General features: G+C 48.1%; 8 protein-coding genes across 8 annotated transcripts; 4 read left to right on the top strand and 4 right to left on the bottom strand.

The window, feature by feature from the left end:
- Positions 1-117: 117 nt before the first annotated feature.
- On the top strand, positions 118-1,073 carry F5891DRAFT_980442 (uncharacterized protein; the record flags this gene model as incomplete). Its single annotated transcript, XM_041377001.1, has 5 exons — positions 118-195; positions 239-378; positions 440-501; positions 727-757; positions 848-1,073. 5 exons carry the CDS (start codon positions 118-120, stop codon positions 1,071-1,073), a joined length of 537 nt encoding a protein of 178 aa, XP_041225726.1.
- Positions 1,074-2,163: 1,090 nt separating this feature from the next.
- On the top strand, positions 2,164-5,486 carry F5891DRAFT_1034463 (glycoside hydrolase family 5 protein). Its single transcript, XM_041361754.1, has 14 exons — positions 2,164-2,506; positions 2,559-2,731; positions 2,781-2,908; positions 2,960-3,002; positions 3,053-3,337; positions 3,396-3,558; positions 3,605-3,692; positions 3,750-4,012; positions 4,060-4,170; positions 4,217-4,278; positions 4,326-4,395; positions 4,451-4,602; positions 4,654-4,749; positions 4,796-5,486. Exons 1-14 carry the CDS (start codon positions 2,402-2,404, stop codon positions 5,373-5,375), a joined length of 2,319 nt encoding a protein of 772 aa, XP_041225725.1. The 5' UTR covers positions 2,164-2,401; the 3' UTR covers positions 5,376-5,486.
- Positions 5,487-5,960: 474 nt separating this feature from the next.
- Positions 5,961-7,284, top strand: F5891DRAFT_1146018 (uncharacterized protein; the record flags this gene model as incomplete). The annotated part of the gene is made up of 4 exons (XM_041365020.1): positions 5,961-6,145; positions 6,193-6,249; positions 6,310-7,218; positions 7,269-7,284. The coding sequence occupies 4 exons, from the start codon at positions 5,961-5,963 to the stop codon at positions 7,282-7,284; spliced, it is 1,167 nt and encodes a 388-aa protein (XP_041225724.1).
- Positions 7,285-8,566: 1,282 nt separating this feature from the next.
- F5891DRAFT_1188835 (acyl-CoA dehydrogenase NM domain-like protein) lies at positions 8,567-10,630 on the bottom strand (the record flags this gene model as incomplete). Its single annotated transcript, XM_041367047.1, has 8 exons — positions 8,567-9,096; positions 9,152-9,163; positions 9,216-9,258; positions 9,312-9,828; positions 9,975-10,037; positions 10,085-10,204; positions 10,256-10,457; positions 10,510-10,630. The coding sequence occupies 8 exons, from the start codon at positions 10,628-10,630 to the stop codon at positions 8,567-8,569; spliced, it is 1,608 nt and encodes a 535-aa protein (XP_041225723.1).
- Positions 10,631-12,007: 1,377 nt separating this feature from the next.
- Positions 12,008-12,953, top strand: F5891DRAFT_952725 (uncharacterized protein; the record flags this gene model as incomplete). Its single annotated transcript, XM_041375128.1, has 3 exons — positions 12,008-12,223; positions 12,277-12,323; positions 12,476-12,953. Coding segments are annotated over 3 exons (741 nt in total), but the record flags the coding sequence as incomplete, so codon positions are not given.
- A 4-nt stretch (positions 12,954-12,957) lies between these two features.
- On the bottom strand, positions 12,958-15,107 carry F5891DRAFT_1146014 (Alpha/beta hydrolase family-domain-containing protein). The gene is made up of 10 exons (XM_041365019.1): positions 15,024-15,107; positions 14,471-14,974; positions 14,290-14,413; positions 14,055-14,241; positions 13,852-13,998; positions 13,545-13,796; positions 13,404-13,491; positions 13,325-13,352; positions 13,150-13,275; positions 12,958-13,097 (listed from the first exon to the last, which is right to left on the bottom strand). Exons 2-9 carry the CDS (start codon positions 14,906-14,908, stop codon positions 13,211-13,213), a joined length of 1,329 nt encoding a protein of 442 aa, XP_041225721.1. The 5' UTR covers positions 14,909-14,974; positions 15,024-15,107; the 3' UTR covers positions 12,958-13,097; positions 13,150-13,210.
- Positions 15,108-20,085: 4,978 nt separating this feature from the next.
- F5891DRAFT_1188832 (uncharacterized protein) lies at positions 20,086-20,570 on the bottom strand (the record flags this gene model as incomplete). The annotated part of the gene is made up of 4 exons (XM_041367046.1): positions 20,086-20,114; positions 20,148-20,325; positions 20,381-20,497; positions 20,553-20,570. The coding sequence occupies 4 exons, from the start codon at positions 20,568-20,570 to the stop codon at positions 20,086-20,088; spliced, it is 342 nt and encodes a 113-aa protein (XP_041225720.1).
- Positions 20,571-20,646: 76 nt separating this feature from the next.
- Positions 20,647-22,429, bottom strand: F5891DRAFT_1188831 (uncharacterized protein; the record flags this gene model as incomplete). The annotated part of the gene is made up of 8 exons (XM_041367045.1): positions 20,647-20,766; positions 20,815-20,852; positions 20,904-21,096; positions 21,153-21,490; positions 21,547-21,650; positions 21,701-21,728; positions 21,905-22,268; positions 22,322-22,429. 8 exons carry the CDS (start codon positions 22,427-22,429, stop codon positions 20,647-20,649), a joined length of 1,293 nt encoding a protein of 430 aa, XP_041225719.1.
- Positions 22,430-27,859: the final 5,430 nt, after the last annotated feature.

The raw sequence follows: 27,859 nt of genomic DNA, 5'->3' as shown, positions 1-27,859 counted from the left end.
TGCCCTCCAGTCTTTCAGGTCGTGGATTCTAACATCTGCAGGATCACTTCCTCTTCCTGTTTAACGACATTCTCATCATTTCTAAACTTTGTCCTAGTTCATGCAGAAACCCTTCAAATGAAAACACAGCTGCACTCAGGCTATGATTGCGACCAAAATGTCGAACTTGAAGGCATTTTAGTGCCCACTACACAGGTATTTTTGTCTCCTGCTTTGCTTTTCCTTCTTTAAATTTCAGCAATCACACAGGAACTGCAGGCTGCTCCTTATGAAGTGGAAGGGTAAAGTCATGCTCACGGAGGAGAAAAAGATGAGCGGGTCGTATGCCATCAACGTGCTCAAGAAGAAGTTTATAATTGATAACGATGAGGTCGAGAGGTATGTCTCATAAATTTGATGCGATGAAAACACTTAATCAAAATTTGTAGTGCCAGTTCAGAAAAATGAGTATCCTTGGCTGCTGCTCGGGAACGACAGCCGTTCCTACTTGGCTTACACTTAGTATGTTTCCAGACTGAGACGCACGTGTACTTTGTCACGGAGTACGTTAGTGGAGATGACCCCATGTCGCACATCCAACACAAACAATTCTTGCTTCATCAAGCCAAGTTTTATGTGTCAGAGGTCCTTCTTGCTTTGGAGTACTTTCATCGACTGGCTCAATGATATACGAGTACGGCACAAACTTTTCAAAGGCCCATGATTGTCTTTTGTGTGCATTTAAAGCAATCGAACAGATCGGTGATGCACAAGTCGGGTAAGGTGTCTTATGTCCTCCTTGGTGTAACTTATATTGTTTCAGGTGCAAGTGTTCCTTTATGAACATGTACATCTCTGTAAAGATTAGGTGCTCCTCTGGCAAGGTTGTCAAGTCTTTCCATTTCACTGGCGTACACAACCTCGATTGTGTCATGCTTTGGATTTGGCGCGACCTTTTCATAGTCATGCTTGCCGATGGCACTAAGTGTCAGAAGTCTGCCATTCCAGATATGCTAGATGATATTTGCTCCCAATTTGGCTGGAACGCCCTCAAGCTATTACTCTACGGTGGTCAAAAATGTAAGCTCCACTGACCCAATTAAACTGTATCACGCAGTAGACTGCTGATGTGTCCTTTTCGTCAGAGGCTACTCTGAGACAAAGAGCTTTTGTGAGTTGCCAAGCTATCATACTTCATACATGAATCTTATGCTATTATTGCAGGGAAGAAACTTAGAAAACCCATTCTCTCAGAAATCGATGTCATCCTTAAGTAGTACATCGACACTGTGGACAGACTGATGCAACAATTCCAGGATCAAGTTGGTCAAGATGGATGCATGGTGTTGTGACGTCAGCGCGTATGGATGGGCTAATTCTGAATCTGACGACAGCCTGAGAGATTTGATATGTTCAAATAGTTTTTACTGTACATATGTTATATCAGTCTGTTTGGGCAAGGCTTTGGAAAGCTTTAAAAAGCTCAAACAAAAAGCTCAAACAAAATTAAGAACGAAAATAATTCGAGAGGTGTGCTACTGCTTCTTGTCTGCTGCAAGGGCGGCCCAGTACAATTTTGTTATTAAGTGTAATGCTATTCTAGATACATTGATCAGTCCTAAAGGGCACTTCTTGCGGCAAGGTGTTGCATAATCTTTTGGTTGAAAACATATATAACGAAAAAGTTGAACATTAAAAAGGTATGAGAGGGGTGAGCTGTCATCCCCTGTTGATCTTTGCAGCCACAGGTCATAACTTTGCTACGAAGTCCTACATGATTCTACATTCATTGACTAGTGCCAAAGGTACTTCCCATGAGAAGGCCTTGGATGAGGCTGTAATGCAAATGACAAGTCACACAATATGACAATGCTCAAAATATTTAGCACAAATAAGCTAATGTCCCTCGTCGGCTGCAATGGAGAAACGTCATAACATTGTCATACACTGTTCATGTTACTCTCAATTCATCGGCTATGTATCTACAATTCAAATTTCTCATGGTTTATTTGGTCATATTTAGCAGAAGCAGAATTCCATCATTCTACAATTCGCATGGCTACAAAATCAAGAACTCATCAATTCACTGATGTAGCCGCGTAGGCGCCGCTAAGATGTTCAATAAAATGGGATTGTTTGGATCTAAAGCCTTTGCCAAACAACCACCTTCCTCTTTCGGACACAGTTATAAACTTTTGGACCAACTAACTTAGCTCAGTCCACTTCAACACAGTAACCATTTCCTTTTCGCTGCGAAGTTGACCGCCCATAGATCTCCTCGGATTTGCCTTATTCCTAGTTGTCTCATCAGGGCATTTCCTTTTATACCATTGCTTTTGAGGTGTTACCACACCGCAACGGCAATATTCCATCCAATTGTTTCTAGTCTGACGTTGACCAGATACCCGCGTCACAGTCACCGATGTTCAGCCCATCTGGCTCCGAGAACTCCTTTGTCTTTCTTGAAGGAAGTCCGAAGCCAACCCCGTCTCCATCTTATGCACAGCCGGATCCACTTCTAGACAAGGTCTGAGACTCTGAGTCCAGTGTAAGATGTCCAATGCTAACCGTGGTGTCAGATCCATCCCTCTTTATTGCCTTCATACATACCTGGCTCGACTCGTACATACGCACATGATTGGTCTCGAACTGGAACTGGAGGAGAAATAAAGCCTAACGGGCGGCACTTTGTTGATGCCTATGGGCGCATCTGCAGTTTACGTGGCGTCAACGTGTCTGGCTGCAGCAAAGCGTAGGATTTGACCTCACCTACGTGAAACATAATGCTGAACGTTTTGCAGTCCAATGAACCATGACCATGGTACATTTCCCGGCGACCACGAAGTCGTTACGTTTGTTGGCCGTCCATTTCCACTGGAGGAAGCACCCGAGCACTTTTCCCGTCTTAGAAGATGGGGCTTGACCTTTAGTACGTCTTTACATAGTCTAACATTCTTTCGGCATGGTAACACTTTGCTAGTTCGCTTTCTCGTGACTTGGGAAGCTGTCGAACATGCAGGACTGTACGCATTAGATTCATCTCTCTATCATGTCACTAATGCAATCCTTATAGTGGCATATACGATAAGGAATATCTGACATACGTTCGCAAGCTTCTCTTGTTGTTACCCTCGTTCGGACTTAGTGCATTCGTCGTCGTTCATCAAGATGTCTGGTCCAGATACTCGGGTGGTTCTGGCGCGCCAGCGTGGACTCTCAATGCCGTTGGGTTTGACCTACATGCACTCGAAGAGTCTGGGGCAGCATGGCTGCTGGGAGTCAAAGGTGGCGGTCACGTTGAAGCGGAACGTGGTATTTGGCCCTGCGGATACCAAAAGTTGGCCGCCGCGACCATGGCGTACGTTCAGTTTAGTCTATTGTCCCCATCATGTTGACATGGGATTTTATCCGTTCAGCACCTGTTTCTGGGCTGGTGATACCTTCGCACCCAAGTTGAAGGTTGTCATGCCTGATGGCCAGACAAAGCCAGTTCAGCAATACCTCCAGGATGCATTCTTGGATATGTACGCTACAGTCGTACAGGCTCTGGATGGTTTGGATGGAGTCATTGGATTTGAGGCAAGCCTGTGTAATGCTTGACTTTTATAGTGCTAATCTGAAACAGGTTATGAACGAGCCCCATAGAGGATACATAGAATTGCCTTCGTTACACAAGTTCGACTATAATACAGATCTGCATCTTTCGCATGTCCGTGCGTGCGCTTGACTTATATCCGATGTTTGAGATACTAATGACAGGCCACGTCCAGCATCCGCTTTCGAATCTTTTATGCTTGGCTGCGGATACCCCACTCTCGTTTCCCACTGGACACGCTCATTCCCTTTCCCTACTCGTCTCACTTCTCGGAGTGTTCTGAATTCCGCCAGTCGGAAGGCCTGGCGCCCCGATGGTCCAACACAAGGCATGTGTGTATGGGAGATGCACGGCGTCTGGGGGTGGGACAACAGCAAGAACGAGGGTGTCGTTCTGCGCGAAAATTATTTTGTCAAGGACCCTATGACTGGTCGTAAGGTATGCATGTGCGACGGATCATAAAATGGATGCTCACACACTTCAAGGTTGATTGGTACACCGATTTCTATTACCCATTCCTTAAACGGTGGACAGATTGCGCTCGGAAGGCGATGTCGAACGATAAAATGTTTTTTGTAGAGCCAATCCCTAACGAGGCATGTTGTGTGACATATCTCTTATGTTTCCTGACAACTTTTATAGTTTTGTCCACCATCGTGGACAGTAGAACATCAACTTCCCAATATGGTGTTTACCCCACATTGGTTTGTGAACTATGGTCTCAAAAGCATATTACTTATCTCTGTTATAGGTATGATCTTAATGCGCTATTCAATAAGGCTTTTGGAGATTTCACGGTGAACGTGCAAGGCTTATCCAGGGTATTATCCTTGGTAAAATAAGACACGAGTTCTGGACGCTTATATCGTTTTTCAGGGAATGTTCCTGCTGAAAGCCTTGTATTGGGGCCAACAAGGTGCAAGAGAAAACTACTCACTCCAAATCCAGAATATCGTGGATCATGGCTATAAAGTGCTCGGCGGGAAGCCTATTCTGATTGGAGAGTGCGGGATACCCATGGACATGAAGTAAGTCTGACGATACTATCAGTATATATACCTAACGACGAACGGTCTCAGTCACAAGGAGGCATTTGAGAGTGACGACTGGAAATGGCAGGAAAGGATGATGGACGCCATGATGACAGGTCTTGAGAGATCCCTGGTCGGATTTACGTGTGTACTGTGCTTTCTGCATGACCAATTATTGATATTCCTGCAGGTTATGGAACTACAACCCCGACAATAATGACATTCAAGGCGATGACTGGAACGGGGAAAATTTCTCTTGGTTCAGTCGGAGGCGTGGATTACCTCGATCACTTCTCGACTTGGACCAATTCTCATTCACGCTAGATAACGGTGGCCGCATCTTGCCGTCTGTCGTCCGACCATACGCAGCAAAGACTGCTGGCATACCCACCCGGTTCGAGTACGAATTGAACACAGGGACGTTTGTTTTTGAGTGGAGGTCGCCCGAGTCCAAGGACAATATCGTTCTTACTGCTAGAGAGACTGAAATTTTCGTACCTTCCCTCATCACCTATGGGAGGAAGCTTGTGGTCTCGGGCCTCAACGCTGACGATAAGTATACTTATGATGAAACCCGACAGACTCTTTTCATCGTTCCTCGAGATGGTAGTTCGGGTAGGATGCACAAGATAACCGTTTCTGTAGACCCACCGCTTCGCCCTCAATTCAGTGTCAATACATTTTGGGGTGACTTTGGAGAAGCTATCTTATCTGGGCTAGTGATATTTGTGATTCTGTTTGTGGTCATCAAGTACTACTTCTATATGTGATGCTGGGGTCACTTGGAAAATTCCACGTCTTGATTTGTCTTGATTTTATCGTCATATCCGTCAATTACGAACAGTTGTCGTCCGGTTCATTAGTATTTTTTAATAGGAAATCCTCTAATTAATTCGGATTACGGATATCATGAACAACTTTAGAATCTTTGATGCGCTACGAGAGGGCGCGGGTGACGAGTCAAAGAAGAGTCCCCGTTGTCAATGTCCCCGTTCGTTTGAGACGGATCTAGATGCACGTTTTGTTTGTGCTGAACACTGAAATATCATAACGAGCGTCAGACGGGGGCTATCTGCATTGTGCACCCACCTGTATTTCAATCATCAACCTAGTTGGTAGGTGCACGGTGGTCACTGGTGTAAAATCGGCGCAGGCTATATTTGGCACCCGGTGTCGATTGGACCTTGGGAGATTGGGGTCAGGAATTGCGCGACCATGTGTGACAATCGTGATAAATCTTGATCAGTTGTGCATTGACGTGGGTGGGAGGCAATGTTGTGATAGAGATATAAGGCGCATCCTTTAATCCCACTATCTCTATTCTGGTCAAGCACTAGAGAATTATCGTATCTCCGATGGTAGAACCAAAGGTAGAACTTGCATCGATCTCGCTCTTCCGCGCGACGCCTGCACAGATTGAAGAGACACGACGCCGAAGGTGGCCGCACTTGGGTGGTACCCTGAGTCTTGCGGAGTACATCACGCGAGATGAAGAGATGGATGTTCTGGAGCACGCACAGGAGGGGAAAATGATCACCTGGTAAGTATGTCATTTTCCAAGTAGAAGAGAGCTAATGAGATGGGAAGGGTACTGGCACCACGGGAGAACCCCACGACACTCGATTTCATGTGTGCTTGTAGGACGTAAGTGACTCGAGTGCCCTTGACGGACGAGCAGATTTCTAACGTGCTCCACGGGACCAGATACAAGCGAGCAAGCCTTGTTGCTTATCCTCCTTCCTCTCCTTCTGGACCCAACTCTGTGCACGAAACAACCTCATATGGCGTCGCCGCGGTCTTCACCCCACCCTCAAAACGTGGGCGCGGTTATGCAAGGCACATGATGTGTCTTCTGCATTGGGTGACTGCCTCGCGCGATAATCTTCCTGAATTCCCAAAGGCGTGGGGCACACCACCGGAAGAGGTAGCAGATGCTGGCGGGGGGCTATTCTCGGTGCTATGGAGTGATGTTGGTGAGGAATTTTACCACTCAGCAGGCCCTGAGGGGAAAGGAGGTGGATGGGAGAAACGGGGACCGGTATCGACTATATGGGAAGTAGGTACGGAGGAGGGGGATGACGAGGGATGGAAGTGGCTGACGCAGGAGCAGCTGAAGGGTCTTTGGGACCATGATGCTGGGTTGATTAGGAAGGAGCTAGAGAACATGCTGGTGAAGAACGAGTCGTACGATATGGGGCGCCCAACAGCACTCGTGACATGCTTGCCAACAAATGGTGTCGCAGCATTCCAAATCCCTCGGGCGACGTACGGCTCGAACTTTTCTATGGCAGGTGGATTCTGGGGTGTACAGTCCTTGAGTAACCCAGACACATACGCAAGCTGGAGCGTTGAAATGCAGCCTCCCCCACCAACGTTAATCGTCACGCGGCTCCAGGCCAGCGAAGACACGTTTCCTGGATTGATCGCAAAGATTAAGCAGGCAGCTAGACGAAGCGGAATTCGGAAAGTGGAGGTGTGGAATTTGCGAGCAGGATTGAGGGACATTGCGGAGAAGACAGGTGGACAGACCTTCATACGAAGCGAACATTTGCCACAGATTGTGTGGTATGGACCAGGGACGACAAAGAACGTGGAGTGGGTGCATAACGAAAAGTAAGTGCTCCTGCTACAAACACGCATATGTGCTTAACAATTTCCAATAGGTTTTGCTGGTGTTGATGCGGTATAATTGCTATAGGTTCATGCGCTGTTGCTTGTTCATAGACTGATATTCTGAGTCCTAATATCGCCGCACCGCCCAGACCTCCGGTGAATAGCGTAGGTAACACGGCATGCTGGCCATTAGATCTGGACAGGTACGTCAGAAGAATCGAAAGGACGCCCGTCACCCGTCGCATATATAGCATAAACGGTGGACGAACTGTTGACCTTGGAAAGGGACCAAACGATAATGTACCAGTTACTGGGAAACATAGTGGAAGGCGATAATACCCAGTTCGACAATTGTCCATATTCTGCAGAACTAACCCGTGAAGCGGCTGATGGCAGTACTACAATGCATTCGAAGTCAATTCGAAGTCCAATGTTGATAATTTAAAGGCAGCTCGTACCATGGAGCTTGTCACCGAATTTCAATGGTGTCCTGGGCCACATCGCGATGCATGCTCTATCACCAAACTTGAATGCCAGCCTGAGGTCGAACGAGTTGGAGTCGAGATGAGCGCTTCAGTGCGTTAAATCGGATGGATCCGTAAGAAGACATGTTGTCTTTTCACCGTTCTATACCCCTCCAGCTCAGATCCGGAGTCGTTACCAAACTTCAAGACAATGACATGTTTCTCTTCGAAATCACCAGCACGAACTGGATATGCAAGTTCTGCTAGACCACCAACGAGCTGGGCATTCTCCGACGCAATACCGAAACGCTCAACTTCATGCGAAACGAACATCTGAACAGATTGTTTTATAGACCTGGGACGATGGAGGATTGTAGAGTGGGTGTATAACGAAAAGTAAGTGCTCATGCCAACATAAAAATCGAGGGTATGACGATCCACAGCGCCACACATATCTTCACAATTTGAGCTTGGTACTCCGCTCTTGTTTCATGGAGAATCTGAAGAACAGAGATATCGAGGAGGCTATTCATCTCTGCCAAGAACAATTGGCAGTTTTGCCACCGCTGTACCCGAATAGATATCACAGCTATGTTCGACTGGAGGATGCTCATCTTTCTCATTACCAGATTCTACAACACCCTGTCGATTTGTCACTTGCAATAGAAAACTTCAGACTGGCGTCAAGATTTTCCGAGACGCGTTGAAACAGCCTTGCACTGGGTTGTTGCAGCTAAGGGTTATCGGCACGAATCTGCCCTGGAAGAGTAAATGGGGAGAAAAACGAATCATTGGCTACTTATGAGTAACTTGACGGAAAGTTATGAGCAACTGTCGCCAAAAATCTATGCTATATTTATGCAGGGCTACAGCAACCCGGAACTTTACATTCGAGCTCGCTCCAAAATCAAAGTCGGCTGCGCTGGCGCCTCAGCCCGAGGGGGGCTATAGACAGGCAACATCTTTCTAAATTCCTCCCAGCACTTATCCGATATGATGGGTGATGACACGTATGGCCCAACCTCCATCGCAGTGAGCAACTCATCCAGGCGAGGCAAAGCTGCCGACAACGCAACATCCTCCATGTGCACGATGGCCTTCCGCGTAAACATGCCACGTTCTATATACCACGCGGCATCTGTCTTGATCGCGTTGATGAGATACAGATCGACGAGACATTGGGAAACCCTTTGGTCGACAGCGGCATCATAGGCCATACGGTGTCCCATAGATTCGACCATCAGCTGACAGCGCGGCTGCACATATTGCATAAACCCTTGCGTGAAATCGGATGAGGAGGAAACTGTCTCGGTTGCCTCGTCGAATAACGAGATTTCGTGCAATGCAAGTGGTCCATCTGGGTGTGTCGAGAGAGGTAGCTCGTACGTTTGCGCCAGGGTATCTGCCACGAGCCCTATAATTTATCTGTAAGTATCTGGTATGCGCGAACGTCGATGTACTGCACTGACGCATGGAAAGTCCTGGAATATTTGATCAGCATCACGTAACCGGAGAAGGCTAAAAGCCACCTACCTAAAATGTCACCTTCAGCGATGCTAATTCCCCTCACGTCACTCTGCGAAACAAATAAATTCTTGCTCTAACATGACTGTCCAAGAGAAGGCATACATAAAGGTTGGACAACCGATTATATTCGAAGAGGCCTTGAGCTCCGAGTCTTTCAGACAGTGCGTAATTTGCAACTTGTGCATGTTGAATCATGACTGCTTTACAGCAAGCCGCGACGCCGTGTCGCACACGAACATCAAGATTCTTGTCCATGAACCGTTCGATGCCCCATTTGTAAAGCGCTCTTAAAACGGACGCCTGAGCGATGGCATGGAGTAACGGGAGCTGTTGCGTCCGGTATGAAATTATTGGCGAAGGACTTCCATACACGCTGGTGACATGACGACGCTGAAAGTAACGCGCAGCGATGTACGATCCCACCTGAAGATTAGGTATTGCAATTGAGCCAATCGCTAGCGACCCGACCGCAACGCGCCATATAGACGACATGAAGTCGCGATGCATTGTGTTGGACTTGGCGAGGTCCCCGAGAAGGGCCGAATGCGGTAAGCGGACGTGATTGAAGCTTGTGAGCGCATGGTTGACGGGGGACGAGCCTCCTCTAGGTGGTAGCAACCTAATAGTCATGGAAAAATCAGTTCGAAATCGATGGAACGAATTTAAAAAAGCACTTGCATTGAAGTCACCCCGTTGCACATATCATATCCGTCGTTCAGATTCACAAGAAACGGTCGAGGTCCACGACATTCGCCATCCACGTACAGTTGTGCGAAAACAATGGCGACGCATGGAAGACCTTTGACTGGAACGGTTGGTGGCATAAACCTGTGCTACAATGATTAACAGGTCTCGAGGATATAGTGATCTCGTACTTGGCATCCGAGGGCAACGGCGTATGAAGATCGAATTCACCTGTTGGCAGAAGTGTCGCTGATGTCTTCATTCGGAAGATGTCTAGGCCTCTCCCCAGCTCGGTAAGGCAGAATTGGCCACTGCAAAAGATCATGCAGTCCCTCATAAAATATACATCAAGGTTAGCTTACCTGACATTCCATCGAAGAATGTCCTCGACGAGGGAGACCAAATCAGGTCTAGTAGTCGCAGCATATTTTGCAAGGGTTCCTGCGACCAGATTGTACTGAATGGTCAGCAACGTGGACGCGGCCCCATCTAGGACCATGATTGGGTCCGTGTGCATGTCCCAAAACTTTTGCGTTAGATGCAAAGTATCATGAAGAGTGATGCCTGAAATATAACATCAAGACGTGTCCCGTGAACAGAAAAGGTTGATATGCACCGAGTGCTAAGCCGATGGCTTTGGCCCTCTCGTACGAAAGATCCACTCGAGCCTCGCGGCTGAGGACCTCTGAGCGTTTTTTGAATAGATCTGATTGACAGAGCTGCGACGTGGGTGTCATGATGCAATGAGTGTGTTGATTTGGTTTCTCTGACTCTCGTATGTTATATATGATACCCAAATACCTTTAGAAAAAATGCCTGAAGGACGCGGCAATGCTCGGGATATGCACAGGTACGGGTAACTCATCGAGTCATGGGGATTACGGGTACGGGTACTAGGATCGGAATTCTGAGACCCATTCCCGGCCGTGGCTGGAATCCTAACTTGGTAAATGTATTTGGCGTCACGTAGTTGTGCGAAGTGCCAGTGCCACTGACACTTCATATACACCCTCATCTAACTTAACTTTGTTGTGCGCCTGACCTAATGAATGGTACGGGTTGTCGCCGCGTATGGGCATGGCCTCCAATACCCGGTGGTATCTGTAAATTCTATCAGAAGACTAATGTATCGGTGAGTGTATTACGGCCTGTATCTTGTATCTGAGTGTACGATGCTCTGTCACCACTCCGCCACCATTCGGATGCCAAGCCGTGGCGAAAACTCTTGAGTTTGAGTACTAGTAGCACATCCAACTCAGATATCCAGTACCTCCAAATGTCTCTACTAATTCTTCGGTAACAAATAAACGATTGAGACCTTGCAGGCAAACATGCTAACATTGTACATGTTGAACATACTAATGCTCTGTGCCTCACAACTGATAGTTCGGGGTTAAACGTTAAGGCTTTGATCATCCCGGCAGGCTGTACACATCATTTTAATTTAAAACAATGCATATACAGCCCGCCGGGAGTTAAAGCGAATCGAAGTAGAAATTTGAGACACTTCGGTAGACCTTACAAGTTCGATGTCAATGACGTCAACCGAAGTCTCACACTTCGGGCTTCAATTGACTTCGTTGTTCCGAAGAAACTCGATGGTCGGAGTCTACCGAAGTGTAATTTTCACTGCGATTCGCTTCAGTTCACTTCGCAGCAACACTAGCCACATCAGCAACGATAGTATTAGTAAAAATAGTAACGAAAGAGAGACACTAACGAAGAAAAACAAGTAAAACAGAAATTAAGATAGTAAGAAGGCAACAAGAGACCAGGGAAGAACGACGAAACTTGAATGCAGGTGCCATGTCTGAATATTAATATTGAATATTCGAACCGAACATTTAGCTATAGGGAAGAGAGTCTGGGGTCTTGTTGGTACTTACTTTGCTCAGGAGAAGGAACCGAGTATATAAGAAGTGATAACAAGGTACCAGAAACCGGTTTTTTTTCATGTTCAAGTGTATTGTTTTCCACCCTGCCTCTCACATCTAATCTCCAGCTGTCATCGTACATCGCCGCGCGTGACTTTCAGCATCGTCATGTCACCAGCGTGTATGGACATCCTTCGCCGATAATTTCATACCGGTAACCGGACGCAACAGCTCCCTTGACTGCATGCCATCGCTCAGGCATTCATTCTAAGAGCGCTTTACAAATGGGGCATCGAACATTTCATGGACAAGAGTCTTGATGTTCGTGTGCGACACGGTGTCGCGGCTTGCTGTAAAGCAGTCATGGTTCAACATGCACAAGATGCAAATTGCGCATTGTCTGAAAGACTGGAAGCTCAAGGCCTCTTCGAATATAATCGGTTGTCCAACCATTATGTACGTCTTCTATCTGACAGTCATGTTAGAGCAAGAATTTATCTATTTCGCAGAGTGAGATGAGGGGGATTAGCATCGCTGAAGGTGACATTTTAAGCAGGTGACTTTTAGCCTGCTCCGATGACGTGATTGATACTAATAAAAATCTCAGGACTTTCCATGCGTCAGTACAGTACATCGTGTCCATGCAAACCAAAGGCTGACAGATAAATCGTAGGACTCGTGGCAGATACCCTGGCGCAAACGTACGAGTTACCTATCTCGACACATACAGATGGGCCACTTGCAAGTTGCGATGCACGAAATCTCGTCATTCGATGAGGCAACCGAGACAGTTTCCTCCTCATCCGACTTCACGCAAGCGTCGATGCAATATGCGCAGCCACGTTGTCAGCAAATGGTCGAATCCATGGGACACCGCATGGCCTATGACGCCGCCGTCGACCAAGGGGTCTCCCAATGTCTCGCCGATCTGTATATCATCAATGCGATCAAGACAGATGCCGCGTGGTATGTGGAACATGGCGTGTTTACGCGGAAGGCCATCATGCATATGGAGGATGCTGCATTGTCGGCAGCTTTGCCTCGCCTGGATGAGTTGCTCACTGCGATGGAGGTTGAGCCATACGTATCGTCACCCATCATATCGGATAAGTGCTGGGAGGAATTTAGGAAGACGTTGCCCGTCTATAGCTTCACTCAGGCTGAGGTACCAGCGGCGCGACTTTAGTCTTGGAGCGAGCTCGAATTTGAAGTTCTGGGTTCCTACAACCTTGCATACAATATGATGGATCTTTGGCGACGGTTGCTCATAACTTTCCGTTAAATTACTCACAATTAGCTAGTGATTCGTTTTTCTCCCCATTTACTTTCAGTTTCTGGAAATTACGAATGTCATGCTCTATGTAATCGTATTATCCAGGGCCTAGTCAAAGTTTGAGTATCGTGATGGTTCCTAAAGTTTCCGGCTCGTTCTTATACACGATTCTAGAGCTTTGATTTCCCTGAGGAAATAACGTATTTCCTGAGCAGAAAGTCGGCGATGACTTGCGCTGTGTGGACACTTAGATGGCAAACGATTAGTCCTTTATGTCAACATACCAAGCTCTTCTGGAGACTCCTGAGGAATCTAAGCCACAATTACGTTAGTCATATAGACAATTGAAGACGAGATACAGACGAGATGGCCAGACGACTTGAAGATGATGTTAGATGAATTTGCGGGCCTGCGCCAAGCACGCTGCTTCCTCACTTCCACTAGCATCGACCTGTCGGATAACGCCTATCAGTCAGCGAACTTGGTCCTGCCGTCTAGGCTTACACATCCTGGCTTAGTTTTCCGGGAAGAATCCATAGTAGCTCAATACTTTCGTCAAGCGTTTCCATCAATTCCCAGGTTTCACGGCTAGTTCGTGGGTTCGCAAGAACAATGGCCTCGTGAACGGGGGACGTTTTCAATTTGACGCCTCCGCTATCATCCTCGTACAGTCCGAAGTCAACATAGAGTTGAAGGACGTCGGGATGCCAAGCGGAGAACATGGGTGAAGATTTAAAGGAACGCAGAGCGTCCTCTCTGTAATCATAGTCAGTACTACTCCGACATAAGAGCGTAACGAAATTTTAATCACCGTGATGGCCATTGATCGCGCCTTATCGAGGAAGCCCCGACCAAGTACTGCGTGTGTTCCCACGCAAATTCTTGGTAAGTATCGATCATCGCGTCGACGAGGATCATCGAAGAGAACAAGGCAGGGAAATGCAACGCAGTGAACGTCCTGTGCAATATTGTGAGATTCGACAGGTCTCCGAACTTGAACCGCCAATAACATACACCGAGCAACCTCCAAACGAGTGTCCTACCACGACCAAGGTCCGGGAGGAGAAACCACTCTTTTGACGTGATTCACCGATGGATGCAGGAAGTCGATGAAGTTGAATGGGGAGAGATGTTTCTACCTCTTCTGGCATATAATTGACGAGAAAGTTTGCAATGTCTCTCGCATTGTCAGTCCAATCAACTGTTCTCGATTAAATCCAAGCGGGAGGTCTGAGAAACTGCATCTCACAGCTACCACTGAGATTCTGTCGGTTTAACAAAGCAGAGTCCCCATGTTGCACGGACTCCCATGACCATATCTCGTCTATGACACCACAGGCAGGTAGTAGATAGCATAGGGTGGTCTCCCACATCTAAAACACGATCAGATTAGATTCCTAGTACGCATGAACAGGCACCACAAGACTCACTTCCTTCAGAAAACCTGTTGCGTGCACAAGGAATAAAGTGATCCCTTTCATTCTGACTTTGTCCTCCCCGTCCTTTTTCACATATCGGTTGACACAATTCCACAGCAGCCTTTCGTCCGTGACCCCAGAACAGCGGTCCTCTCCTTGTTGGGCCTGTTGTTCCATGAGTTCAAGCCCTAGTTTCTTGATATCCCTCTCGGGCCTTTTCGAAGAGCGAGGAGGTGGCCTGGGAACTGGAATATTTGGAGTGACTCTGGGATTAGCTGCAGGTATGATATGAGTGCTGATGTTGTAGACGCCGAGTAAGTCATTGGACCTGGGTTTGAAGGGCAGGGATGGGACCTTGTCGGGCCCTTCATGAGGCTCGAATGGCACCCATTGACGCGGTTTCACGGTCGTCCGGAGTGTTGTAGGTGTATAGGGATATGAGGATGTCATGGTTGTCAACGAGCGCTGCCTGGAGCTCTCTTTTCTGTGATTTCGGTTCAGAGAATACCGGATTGACTATCTTACAAAAATCAGATGCCATCGTGGTACCCGGTAGGCTAGTCACCTTCAACCGACAAACTTAGAGTGAGTGTATGTAGTGCACAATTAGCAGTCCAAAGTATTAGATCGGCTCCCAACAGAGTGGGTTCTGTCACGTTCGCGGAGTCATTCCCTTAAGCGTCCATCGCATTCCAGTTCTGCCCCCAATCCCTCCGCGCGCCTTCACTCTACAGACATCAGCTCCGACAGACGGGCCTTATGTAATTGGAGTCACCGCATCGATGCTTACAGTTGAGCACATTCATTCCTTGGGGAAGCACTACCCCATATGACGGTACAGTTTCTGTCCGGCAAGATTGCAACTGACAGAACATAGTCGGTGTGCCCTTGGAGAGGGGAAACTAATGCCTTGTCAGTTTTATATCCTACACCTTGAGCTGTCCTGCATTTGAGCCAGACACGATGAGGGCGTCTCTGAAATGGCCGGTCTGGGACAAAGTCTGGGAGCAAGTCTGGGACAAAGTATGGGACAAAGTCTGGGACATCGGCAAGCCCATCGGCACCTCCAAGCGGAGTATGAATAATTCTGTATCCGTCACTGTTTCTCACACTTCCTCACTGTCTGCAATGGCGCCAAGGACTGACTTCCGTCACTGTTCCTCACGCTTCCTTAATGTCTGTAATGACACTAAGGACCTACTTCCATGGTCGTTGCGAGTATTTTTGCAGCCATACAGCAACAGAACAAGCTCATTACTATGTCATATATTGATTTGGTCCTTAATATCGGCACCTTCAAGTGGAGTATGAATATTTCAAAAAGGAGAGGGGTGGGTAAGGAGATGAGTGAGCAAGGAGAGTGGCGGGCAGAGTTGTGGCGGGCAGAGTTGAGGCGAAGCATGAACATGCAGCATTAATATTCCAGTGAGATGTTAGGCGGCGGTGACTGGCGGGCACGTTGGTGGGATTGATTGACATGGTCGTTTGAAACATTGAATGGAGTTTGGATTCCGCTTGGAGGTGCTGATGTCCCATACTTTCTCCCATACTTCCTCCCATACTTTGTCCCAGACTCTGTCCCAGACTGGCCAAATCCCTGACTTTCTGGACACGATTCAGATTCGATTCGAAGGCAGCGCCCTTATTTGTGCATGTTTGGTTCATGTTAGACAGCATCAATTCGATCTTGAGACTAAGACTTGAGTTGATCTTGAGCCGTCTTCCCTCGACATATGCACAATCCAACAATGTCCCAGACTCTATCCACTATGGGCGTCTCACTAAGGCCGGCACGAAGCTCTCAGGACCTATTTGGATATCAGTGCGGTCAGATCAAGTCGGTCAGAACCTCATTTACTTGTGGATATTGAAGTGATCCTACCTCCAGGTGCAGGTTAGCGTGCAACAGGCTGTGTGTAATTTTATACATCTCACAAATCACGAATTTCATTAAGGTTTTACATAATGGAACATGTTCACAAATCGAATGCCAGTCTTTCAGCGGCAGTTCTACCAGCAGTGCTTCTGGATGGGACTTGTTGCGACTCGGTACATACAGAGTACTTCTCTCCCCAAAACAGTTGTGCATGCACCTGAGCGCCCTACTCTGTCATCAAACAGGGTGTTTGAGATGCATATGTGCGTGTTACTGTCAATGCTACTGGCCCCGATGAAGAGAAACTGAAAAATCTCACCTAGCTAGATGTGTGACTTCCGAACAACTCAGGGAAACCGGCACCTCACACATTGTCGGTACTTTGTTTGACAAGGATTGAAGGAACCAAGCAAGATTCGAATGATAACAAAATACCAGGAACTGGTTTTCTATCTAGGGTATATTTTTCCTGCCTCTCGGATCCCTGCCTTCGAAATCACGCATTTTGCTGGTTTGCGCTGTGACTGCACTACCCCAAAGTTGTTGGTGATAACTGACCACAATATTGTCTAGCACCGGTCTACTTATTATGCCTGCCCAGTCACATTATTTAGTACTAATTGCCAGTGGTAATAAAGTGCGCAATCCCTGAATTTTTCATTTCCGTTATCAAGCACTATAGCCACAGAATCACTGAGTGATAGTAAGTGCCATGCTGCCCGTTCTAGGTTTGAGGTACGATGGCCAAAAACGGAGACTGTGACCTGGAGGAGAAGGTGACACCTCGGTTGGATTGTGCTACTAGTACAGAATGCTCTGTCGTGAGTTACGTTTCCCTGATTGATACCCGCCATGAAGCCCACATCCTGGCTCAGCATAACATAAGAACATAAATTTATGGCAAGACCTCAAAAACCTCATGATGCGGCTATGACCTGTGACCATTCCGACTCATACTTACAGCAAGGTACGAGCATGAGTTGTGGCCCAATGCAAGCTGACTACATGCACAGTGAAGAGCGAGGTGAGGCTTGGACTGGAGATATTGTGGAACTACCAAAGGCTTATGTTTGCCTGCGATTTGCAAGATTTTAGTTGATTGAAATCATTTATCGTGTGTTGAATGAAGACTTAAAGGGTTCACAGAGTTCACACAGACACAGTATCAGTAGCTCATCCTAGTAGTTACAGCGCAAATGATTGTGAAACTGCTACGATATTATACTAAATAGTTGTCACAAACGGCCCTAGTTTCAAAGGGTTCAAAATATGAGTGCTTGCATCCTGAACCCTAAACTAAACTAGTAGTCACTTCCAGATTATTTCTACCCCATCATGCTACTACATCGTTATTTACGATAAGTCTGTTCCAACATTCAATCAGGTTGCTCTATCACCAACACTGTAAGTACTAAGTATCTAGGGTTCTGCATGGGTAACACCGCGGGTCGGAAACTCAACACTGTACCCGTACCCGCCAACACCGCACCCGCCACGGGTACAGGTACACACCGAACTGTAAACACCGTGAGGGTACACACCGACCCGTAAGCACCGCGGGTACATTAACAAGAAGAGTGTATTAACGACTAGGACAATAAAATAAGTATTGCTATTTTTCCTCATCATCCTTCTCACCCTCAACTTCGCTTCACTTCCATTTCTGACTCCTTACAGAGGCTAGAAGGTCCTCCATCGCCAGAAGATCACTTCTGCCCCAGGCTCCAGGGCAGAGAAAGGCGCAAATTGTTGATGGTGTGAGTTGGTTGTGAGTAAAGTGAAGGAGCTGCTGAGCCTGTGAGAAGACACGTTCGACCGCAGTTGATGTCGCTGAGCAAGATAATAAGTACTGATTGGTTGAAAGAAGATTCAAGCATGGCATACCTGGGATGGAGAGATAGTCTTAGGGAATGACGTGGGTATACCCATGGGTATCTGTGGTGATACCCCCACCCACACCCACCAAAAACCCACACCTACCAGTGTGGGTGTGGGTTTATTCATAGGTACCAGGGATGGCTACCCATACCCACACCCATAGAGGGTATACCCATGGGTATGACATGAATGATTAATACTACACACTTAGATATCTTAATGAATGTTGTAGTAGTACTTATCAATTAGTTAACATATCAGTAACATAGGGATTGAACACTACTGAACCAAAGTTCAAAGTTGTGTTTTGATAATTTTTTTGCCTACATACCCACCGTGTGGGTGTGGGTATCCTAAGTGCCTACCCCCACCCATACCCCTGGGTACCCACACCCACAACCCACAGTGGGTGCCGGATACCCATGACATTGCCTAGATAGTCTAGTGCCATCTGATGTAGTGTCGGATAAGTATGGCAGTTGTCTTGCCACCATGCAAGTGGGTCCTTAGCATTACAATGTTGGCCCATCAATTCAAAGTACCAAATTTGACCAATATGAAGACGGTCATTCACAGTACATTTGGTATCACCCCCTGTACTTGGCAACTTCAGTCAGCTTTGCATCAGCTTGAGAAGAAAAATGACCCCACAGCCAAGGGACCTGGCATTTTGTGCTGGTGGTTAACCCTGCTGTCAAGAAGGGCCATCATTAGATTCCAAAGGTGTGGGGCAACAGTTTTCATTTTTGTTGAAAGTTGATCAAGGAGCAGCATCTTGAGTTGTTCCCATGGTCACTGATGTTGCCAGTAAATGAAGGCCGTGCTGTTGGAGACCGAGTTCAACAACTTCTCAACACAACTCTGTGCACACGAGGGCAATTGCCCAGGAGAATATGGACGGATGTGAGTCTTCATTAGCGTTCAGCAACATGCACAACTGATTTGTGTTGGGCGTCAGTGAGATTTTTGCATCCTGGTGTTCGACATGGCTGCTTTCGAGAATGCTGCTCATGAAGGTTGAGGTGGACAGGCCATTATCTTGCAGGCACTGCATCACCTTTGATAGTCTACTTGCAAGACTCATTGTACAACAGTAGTTCATGCATGACAGCACTCATTTTATCATGAACTTGCTGACTACTATGCCTCATGTTCTCCTCACACTGCGCTGCTAATTCCCTTACAGTTTATTTATTTAATCAATATTATATTTCAATAATAATTATATCAAAGGTTTATTCAAATATGCCTGCGTCACGCCCGGGTGCACTGGCGACTATTTGAAGGTATTTTTTGGAGGGACAAATAGATACAACCTTTGCGTCACTACAACTTGTGCCAGTTGGCCAAGTGTGTTAGAGTCCAAAGTTGTGCTGTTTGAATTATTGTTGGTTGTATTTGGTTTGTGTGGCGGCACTCGGATGTACTCTCAACACACTGCCAATGGGTAGGAGTTTGAATGTATACATGAATCCATGATGGACTCGACAAGCTCCTTCCATTGACCATGCGTTCGAAGTGGACTGTGTGTATTGCACAGAATATCAGGGAGGGATCAAACTTAGAGCAGTATATCATTGGTATATCAGGATGACAGAAGCATCATCAGCAAACTAGGGAGCCCCTGTACAAGCTTTACAATGTCACAACAAAGTCCCTCCTTTACAAGCTTGTCACAAGGCCTTACAATCTATACAAATGGTCACAATGTGAACACACTACACAAGCTAGACACAATATACAGTTTAGACACAGTACACAAACTCAATAGCACTGCACAGACGAAACATAATGGATATGCTATACAGGCCTAGTAAGGCGCTGCAGCCATTCTATTCAAATAATGTGATACTACTAAGTAAAGACAAGACTACTATAAGATGATGTTGACATCGTTGCTACCTGCGGCACCGTCAGAATTGTCCCTAAACTCACCCATCATCCCCACATCAGCCCATTCCTCTAGCATATTTTCCAGTTCCTGACGATGCTCGGGGACATCCATTACTTTGTCCACCGACTTTTGTAGGGAGTCGAAATCGGACCTGCATTTATCAGTGGACAGGTCAGGGACTTTGTCTGTGCCTGTATCGCGGAACCCAGATAGAATACCCTTCACCGGTTGACTCATCAGCACAGCATTAAGAATGAATTTTTTAAAAGCATACAACTGCGCCTACGAGAACAAGAGCATTGATGGGCATCTTTTTTTGAAATTCTTCAGTCAACTTGAGGGCCTTTTTGCCATGACCATAGTAGAAGTTGAGACATGCGTCCTTGAGAACCTGTGAAACAAAATTCTTGTACTTACCCTAAATGAATCAATACTTAAATAAATACGCTGCCCCATAATGTCATCACTAACCTCTGATGAGTCAGGGAGTCGAAGATAGTTGCCGGACTTAATCAGCTTAGACGCTGCTTCAGCAACGTGTCATTGTATGGCATCCTTCTGCGCTATGCTGCCTTTGGGGAAGATGCCATATAATTGTTTGGCAATAGACAGTATGATTTTCTTGAGCTCCGTGCGAAATGTGAACAAGTCGTCACAGAGCTGATGATGGATCAGCAAGCATGTTCACAGTTAGTACTCAGGACTTACGAGGAATGACATCTGTGCCCTGTACTCTGGGAAATAGCCTTGACAACGGACATCAAATGACAGTAATGCTCTGGTGAATTAGAACTTACCGTTCTCTATTTTGATTTTCTTTGAATGGTACTTCCACAATACCACATCTAAGACTTCTCGCGCAAGTTGTAGCACATCCTTATGCTCTGGGATTGGATGCGTCAGAACAGCCTGTAAGCGCATTTCTAATTTTGCTGCTTGGAGAAATGCTTGCCAACATGGTGGATAAAATCCCAGTTTCGAAGGGTTAGTCTGCTTGTTTGTTTGTTCATCCTGGTTCCTTGATTGGGGCATAGGACTGTGAATACGAGAGCAAGAGCGGCTTGAAGCAGGGGTATGAGAAAGCTTGCGATCAGATTGAGTGGCTTGCCTATGTGGTGGTCGCGACAAGGGACGTCCACCAGGAGACAGTCCACGGGAGGTTGAACCACGGGAGGTTGAACCATGGGATATACCCAAGCGAGGAGATCTTGAGCGAGTGGGAATGGTTGTTGAGCCACTGGGAGAGCGATGAGGAGACAGTCTGCGGCAGGTGGGATCACGACCTCTGCTTGAATGGGGCCTTGAGCGAGCCAAAATGCTTGTGGACCAAGCAGGGGAGCGCCGAGGAGGAGATAATCCGTGGGAGGTAGAACCATGAGGTATGCTTGGATGCAGATACTTTGAGCGAGCGGAGGGAGTAAATGTCAATGTTGAACTCACCCATGAGCAGAACCAGCCTTTGCAGATGGCACTTTTCGATGTGCACGCGGAGGAGACTTAAGGCAAGTGGAAGAAGTATGTGTCTCAGGGGACTGACGAGACACCTATAGCATAGCAAATCAGAAACAACAAAATTCAAGTAATAAGAGCTTACACATTTGGGTGAACATTGATGAGGAGACCTTGAACAAACAGAGGTGTTACGTGTCAGGGTGTGGCTGCAAGAGTACTAGAGCAAATCAGCAAATGCATAATTTCTCCAAGCAATGGTGCACGCTTGATAAATGGGTCAGGGAAGGAGCCTTATGACATCCGTTCTTCACTTGATGGCATTTAAGGACATTATAAGGAATTGTACCTTCATCCTTATCTTCGCGTCCAGACTGGCTTTGATCAAATTCCATCAGGTCCTCATCATCATCCTGTTCCCTGAAATCATCGACAATGGCTCGTCTTTCATCTTGCATCTCGTGTTCATCGGCACTCTTCCCAGACTCATCAAAATCATCGATGTCTCCCTGTCTCCTATGTTTTTCTGAATCCCACTCTGTGACTTCGCTGGTAGCCTCCTTGTGAGTGTGACTGGTGGGCTGGGTTGCCTGGGACTGTGACTGCAATGGCTTGAAACCAAACCTATCTGAAGGGTGGGCCACATAGAGATGAGCACATTCACTCTCTGGGCATGGAGAATCAGATTCAACAGGATCCTTTGGAGTGCTGGCCTGACAAATGTTTGTTAGCTAGATAACTTCTAATGAAATTGAAAAAAAAACACTGCAACTTTTTTCCTGGTTCTCTTGAGTTGCGAAGGAACCATTGGATTTTCTTCAGAGTTGCTTATATAAAGATCATTCAATGCCTTCGTTCGCCTTGTCAGGGCCATTAAAGATTCGCCAGTTTTCTGAAGTTGTGCAGCATGACAGCTGACACCTCGTGTAGACCGTGAGCTTCATCGTGTTACGCACTCAAATAGATCTGTTACGCGGAGCCCTAAGAGGGGCGTCGTCCGCTAACGTTCGTGACGTAACCGGAAGGGTCCGGTGTAGCGACTGAGACTGGCGACGTCGAGTCGGCAGATATCAGAGACGCGCGTGTCACGTGACTTCTAAGACGGATGTCTTCAAAGTCACTGACGTTCTCAAAGTAAGGACAGTCTTGTCCGAACGATGAGGTAGTCGATCGAGGTAGACTTAGGTGTGATGAGCACCTAAGAAAAAGATACAAGAGACCGAAGCTGAGGGGGCTTCGGAAAGAAGTATGTTTGAGGGAAGATTGAGTAGATTCAAGTTAGGGAATCTAGTACAGAGTGACCGACTACTTATACTAAGTGGAAAGGGTTAAGGGCAAGGCTACCGTACTGTAGGTAAGGGCAAAGGGGAAATGGAAAGGGTATAGGTACGCTAGTAGCAGAGCCTGATTAGTGATGTAAGGTCGAATGCGGAATGAGACCGAGAAACGTTGGAACGAGCCAACGGTAAATGATACAATGTGCAGCATGCACGAGTCAAAGGAAAGATAAGACAAGATAAGGAAAGCCACATTGGTGGCACGAGTCAGAACGAGTCATAGCCCAAAGGCACGTGCGCACGTTGGTGCGATAGGAGGGGGATGAGGGACGGGAACGGTCCCGAGGATCCGGTCAACGGATAGTCGGTAGAGAAGTACGAGCCGGAAGCATACGAGGGCGAGGACGAAGGGGAAAAATGATAGGGGGGCCATGTAGCCGATGTTACTTGTAACATTACCCCCGTTTCAAGGTAGAGTTCCACGAACTCTTTAATCGTCGTCCAGGGGAACGTAGTCGTCCTGGTTGTTATACCACGCGGGGTCGAAGTCGAGATCTTCGAGCCAGGAGGCGGCTTTGATTGCGTTCTCTTCGCGTTCTTGCTCAAGGCGAGCAGCGTCCTGGTCATACGCAGCTTCGAGCTGCTGCATGTCCCTGTAGAACCGGTCGGAAGAGGTTCCACGGCGAAGGATCTTTCTGCCGTCGAGTCGAGGGCAGAAAGGAGTGAGATGTTTTGGGGCAAATTGCCCACAAATGCGGCAGAAGTATTGCGCGCAGTGTTTCTGTTTGTGTCCGTAGACACGACACTGGCGGCAGACCACATTGCTGCGGTAGACCTGGGTGGTCTCGGTGGCATTACGACGTGCGTCGTTGATGGCATCTTCCTGGGCTTCCTCGCGGGGATAGTGCCTAGTGAAGTTCTGGGTGCGCGGGCGATGCGCATGGGAGAGGGGTAGTCCTAAGGACAGGATGGATCATGCACGAGCACGGTGATTTCGGCATTGCAGAGTGGGGAGAGGTTCCGGAGAACCAATGGAAAGGTGTGGGACCACCTCGGTGGGTACCCAATCGTCGGGGTTGAGAATAGGTGGTTCAGGAGGGCATTCATCCAACTCTGGGATGGTGATAGAGATGGTGTTGACATCAAGGATGGGGGAGGGGTTACGTGGAGCGTAAAGCTCGCGTTCGTATTCGTTATAGAGACGGTCGATCTCGGGATTGGTCAACTGGGTGACGTTGGGGATCTGCTCTGGTGATTCAGAGCGGGGTAGTTGGGGAAGGAAGGGGGTCGGAGCTCTGTCATAGACAGCACGCTCGACGACTGCGAGCGGGTCGGGAGGGGGATTAAATGCCCGCTCCTCCTCGACGGCCATGACAGCGGCATGGAAGTTCCTGAGCTCAAACAGATTTAGCAAGGCTCGCTTGATCTTGCCTTGGTTATATCTGGTCGAGACGGTGGATAGGGAAGTTTCCCTAGCCAGGTCGATCCTGGCGATATCGCCGGTGAGGGCGTCGGTGGCCCTGAAGGCCTGGACGAGGTTCATGGTTATGTCGTCGTTGGTGCGGTTGAGATAATTGTCGAGTCGAATCGCATACTGGGGGTCGCAGATGACTGCTTCCCAGTAGGCCTGTTGCCTGTCTTGGACAACTGAGCGAAGGGATGGTCGTCGGAAGATGGTGTATGAGGGCCTATCATGGCCATGCGTTGGCTGGCTCGTCGGGTCGCGGTCGGAGGCAGACGCATGAGAGGTAGCGGATCGGTGCGAGGAAACAGACGACGCTGAGACCGACATAGTGAAGCGTCTTTCCTTGGGTAGTGGCGTAGGTGGGGTATTGGGTAATGGGTCGCTGTTTGTCGATGGGTTTGGGTTTTGTGGGGCGGTGGCGATTGTGGATTCGTTGGCGATGGAAGGTTTTGGTGTCGGTGTGGATGGGTTCGTCGGTGGGGTCAGCCCTCGTGTAGTGAGGACGGTAGGAGAAGTTGCAGTGGTGTTTGTTGATCAACATGAGATGGCGATTGAAGCGATCTTGAGTCGCTTCTTATACGCCTTCAGGAGCTCCGCTGCGGACTTCAATTCTGTTTCGGGGAGCCACGTTCGTTCGGAGGCAGGATAGCCAACCCAAGACACGAGGTACCGGCGACGCGATCCGGTACCCTTGTGTTGGAGGATAGCTTCCACTTCGTAGTGTTCCTCTCCATCGATAAGATCGGGAGGAGGTTCGGTGAAATTCGGTCCATGCACGTCTGTCTCCTGATAGGAGGAAAGTTCCGAGGCATGGAACGTGGGGTGGATACGCCAGCTGGCAGGCAGCTTTAGCTGGAACGTGATGGGGGAGAGGACCTTCTGGATTGGGAAGGGTCCATATCGTTTCAGGGCGAGTTTCCTAGAAGGGAATCCGGTGATTAGGTTCGTGGCGGATAGCCATACCTTATCACCAACATTCCATGGCTTGTAACGCTGGCCATAGGAACGATCAGCCATGCATTGCTGCGCGAGGCTGTGGCAAGCAAGGGCTTCTTCACGGATCTTGGCGAGTGACTTGACTCGGTCTTCGGCGGTTGGTAGGGTAGAGTCGGGGAAGAGATGGGGGATGCCTCGTGGTTCATAGCCCATCATGAGGTAGAAAGGGGAGGCATTTCTGGCGGAGTGTCGTCGGGAGTTATGAACGAATTCGGCCATAGGCAAGTGCTTTGCCCATTCGGAGGGAGTCGTCCAGCAGTAGATCCGGAGGTAGGTTTCGAGCTCTTGGTTGAGCCGTTCAGTCTGGCCATCTGTCTGAGGGTGGTAGGCAGTGGAAAGTGCGACTTGGTAGTTGAGAAGTCGTCCTAGCTCTTTTGCTAGCTTCGAGGCGAATTGGGGGCCTCGGTCCGAGATGATCTTGTCATAGAGTCCGAAGCGCATGAACACTTTCTTGAAGAAAAGTTCAGCTACTCCTTCCGCTGTGATGGTTTTTCTGCAAGGGCAGAGAATTACCCCCTTCGTAAGCCCATGGTCTACCACGACCATGACAGAATCGTAGCTGGCGCTCTCGGGGAGGTCGGTGATTAAATCAACTGAAACCTGAGTGAAGGGCCGGAGGGCCGAGGAGGGTATCGGGGTGAGGGGAGGTGTCGTGGGGTGGGTGTTGACCTTCATCTGCTGGCACATGGCGCAGCCATCAACATATTTCCTAATGAAGGAGCCCATTCTGGGCCACCAGTAGGATTTCTTGATGTTCCATTCAGTACCGGAACGCCCGGGGTGCCTGGCGGTTGGGTGATCATGATGTAGAGACAACACGCGATGCCGGAGGTCGGGGGGAACGTAGGCACGATCCTTATAGAAGAGAACACCATCGGTGAACCTCCAATCGGAAAGTGCAGACTTCATGGGGGGTGCGCACACCCCGGAGAGGGCGTCCAAGGCTGTTTTCACAGTCTGGTCGGAGGGGTCATCAGAGAGTCGTTGAAACTCGTCTGCGAGTTCAGCGTCTATTAGACGGGTGAACAGGGTGTTGGGGAGGAGGATACGATCTTCGTTATCCTGACCAGCTATAGCGTGGTCCGGACGGCGGGATAAGGCATCCGGTGCAGCGAGCTTTGTTCCCGGAACGTGGTGAAGTTCCAGATCAAAGTTGGTGAGCGTGAGGTGCCACCGGGCCTGTCGTCGGGTGAGTCGTTGTGCGGAGCGGAAATAGATCAGGTTCTTGTGATCTGTGAAGACAATGACCGGGTGAGGGTTTCCTTCGAGGAAGTGCCTCCAAGCCTGAAGGGCTCGGATGATGGCAAGGAGTTCCCGGTCGTAGATCTCATAGTTCCATTCGGCCGCGTTGAGGGACTGGGAGAGATAGCCGCAGGGGTGGTAATCCCCATTGCTATCCGTCTGGAGCAAGACTGCTCCGGTCGCGAAGAGCGAGGCGTCAGTTGCAAGTGCAAACTGTCGCGAGGAGTCGGGGTTCCGCAGAACCGGTTCAGTGGTGAAAAGCTTCTTCAGATGCTGGAATGAAGCTTCGGTAGAATCGGACCAAGAGAAGGGGATCTCCTTCTTGGTTAGGTCGAGGAGAGGGCGTGCGATGTCGGAGTAGTGGGGAATGAAATGACGGTAGAAGTTGCAGAATCCGAGAAAGGACCGCACGTCCTTGACCGAAGAGGGTTGCTGCCATTCGCTGATGCCTTTCAGCTTGGCAGTGTCCATAGCGACCTGTCCAGGTCAAATGATCATACCGAGGTACTCGACTTCTTGAGAGTCGAAAGTACATTTCTCGAGTTTGAGGAAGAGAGACTCTTTGCGGAGTTTCTCCAACACTCGGCGGGTCCTTTGCCGGTGTTCGTCCAGGTTATCTGAAAAGATCAGGATGTCGTCCATATAGACGATTAACCATCCTTCGTTCAGTTCTTCTGAAAATGTCTGGTTCATGTAAGCTTGGAAGGTGGTGGGTGAATTGCACAATCCAAAAAACATTACCTTGGGCTCAAAGAGCCCGTATGAGGTGGAGAACGCGGCCTTCCACCTGTCGTCGGGATGAATGAGGATATTGTTGTATCCTGAGCGTACGTCGACCTTTGTGAACCATTGCGCCTTGTTGAGTTTCGCAAGCAAGGGTGGTATCAAAGGGAGTGGGTATGTGTTCTTGATCATCCATTCATTGATGTATCGGTAGTCCTGGCAGGGGCGGAGAGACCCGTCCTTCTTGCCGACAAAGAAGAATCCAGCAGCTTGAGGAGACTTCGAGGGTTGGATGAAATCTTTGGCGAGGTGTTCGTCCAAAAATGCTTTGACAGCGTCGGTTTCCTTTGGTGAGAGCGGGTAGGCTCGAGAAGACTTCGGAATGAAGCCTTCCTTCGTTTCGATCTTGTGGTCTACTCCCGGCCGTGAGGGAGGGAGTTTGTTCAGACCGTCCTTTGCAAAGATGTCAGCAAAATCATGAAGATAGGAAGGTACCAGTTCTTCAAATGATTTCTTCTTCTTCTCCTGTGCATCCTCCATAGCAAATTCTTGAGCTTTGTTGGAGGTCTTCAGTGTAGTCCTGCTGAGAAGCGAGGATCCA

The sequence above is a fragment of the Suillus fuscotomentosus genome, assembly GCF_016647785.1.
Source record: "Suillus fuscotomentosus strain FC203 chromosome Unknown F5891scaffold_28, whole genome shotgun sequence".
In the NCBI taxonomy this organism is placed as follows: domain Eukaryota; kingdom Fungi; phylum Basidiomycota; class Agaricomycetes; order Boletales; family Suillaceae; genus Suillus; species Suillus fuscotomentosus.
This window is presented reverse-complemented; position numbering and strand designations above follow the sequence as displayed.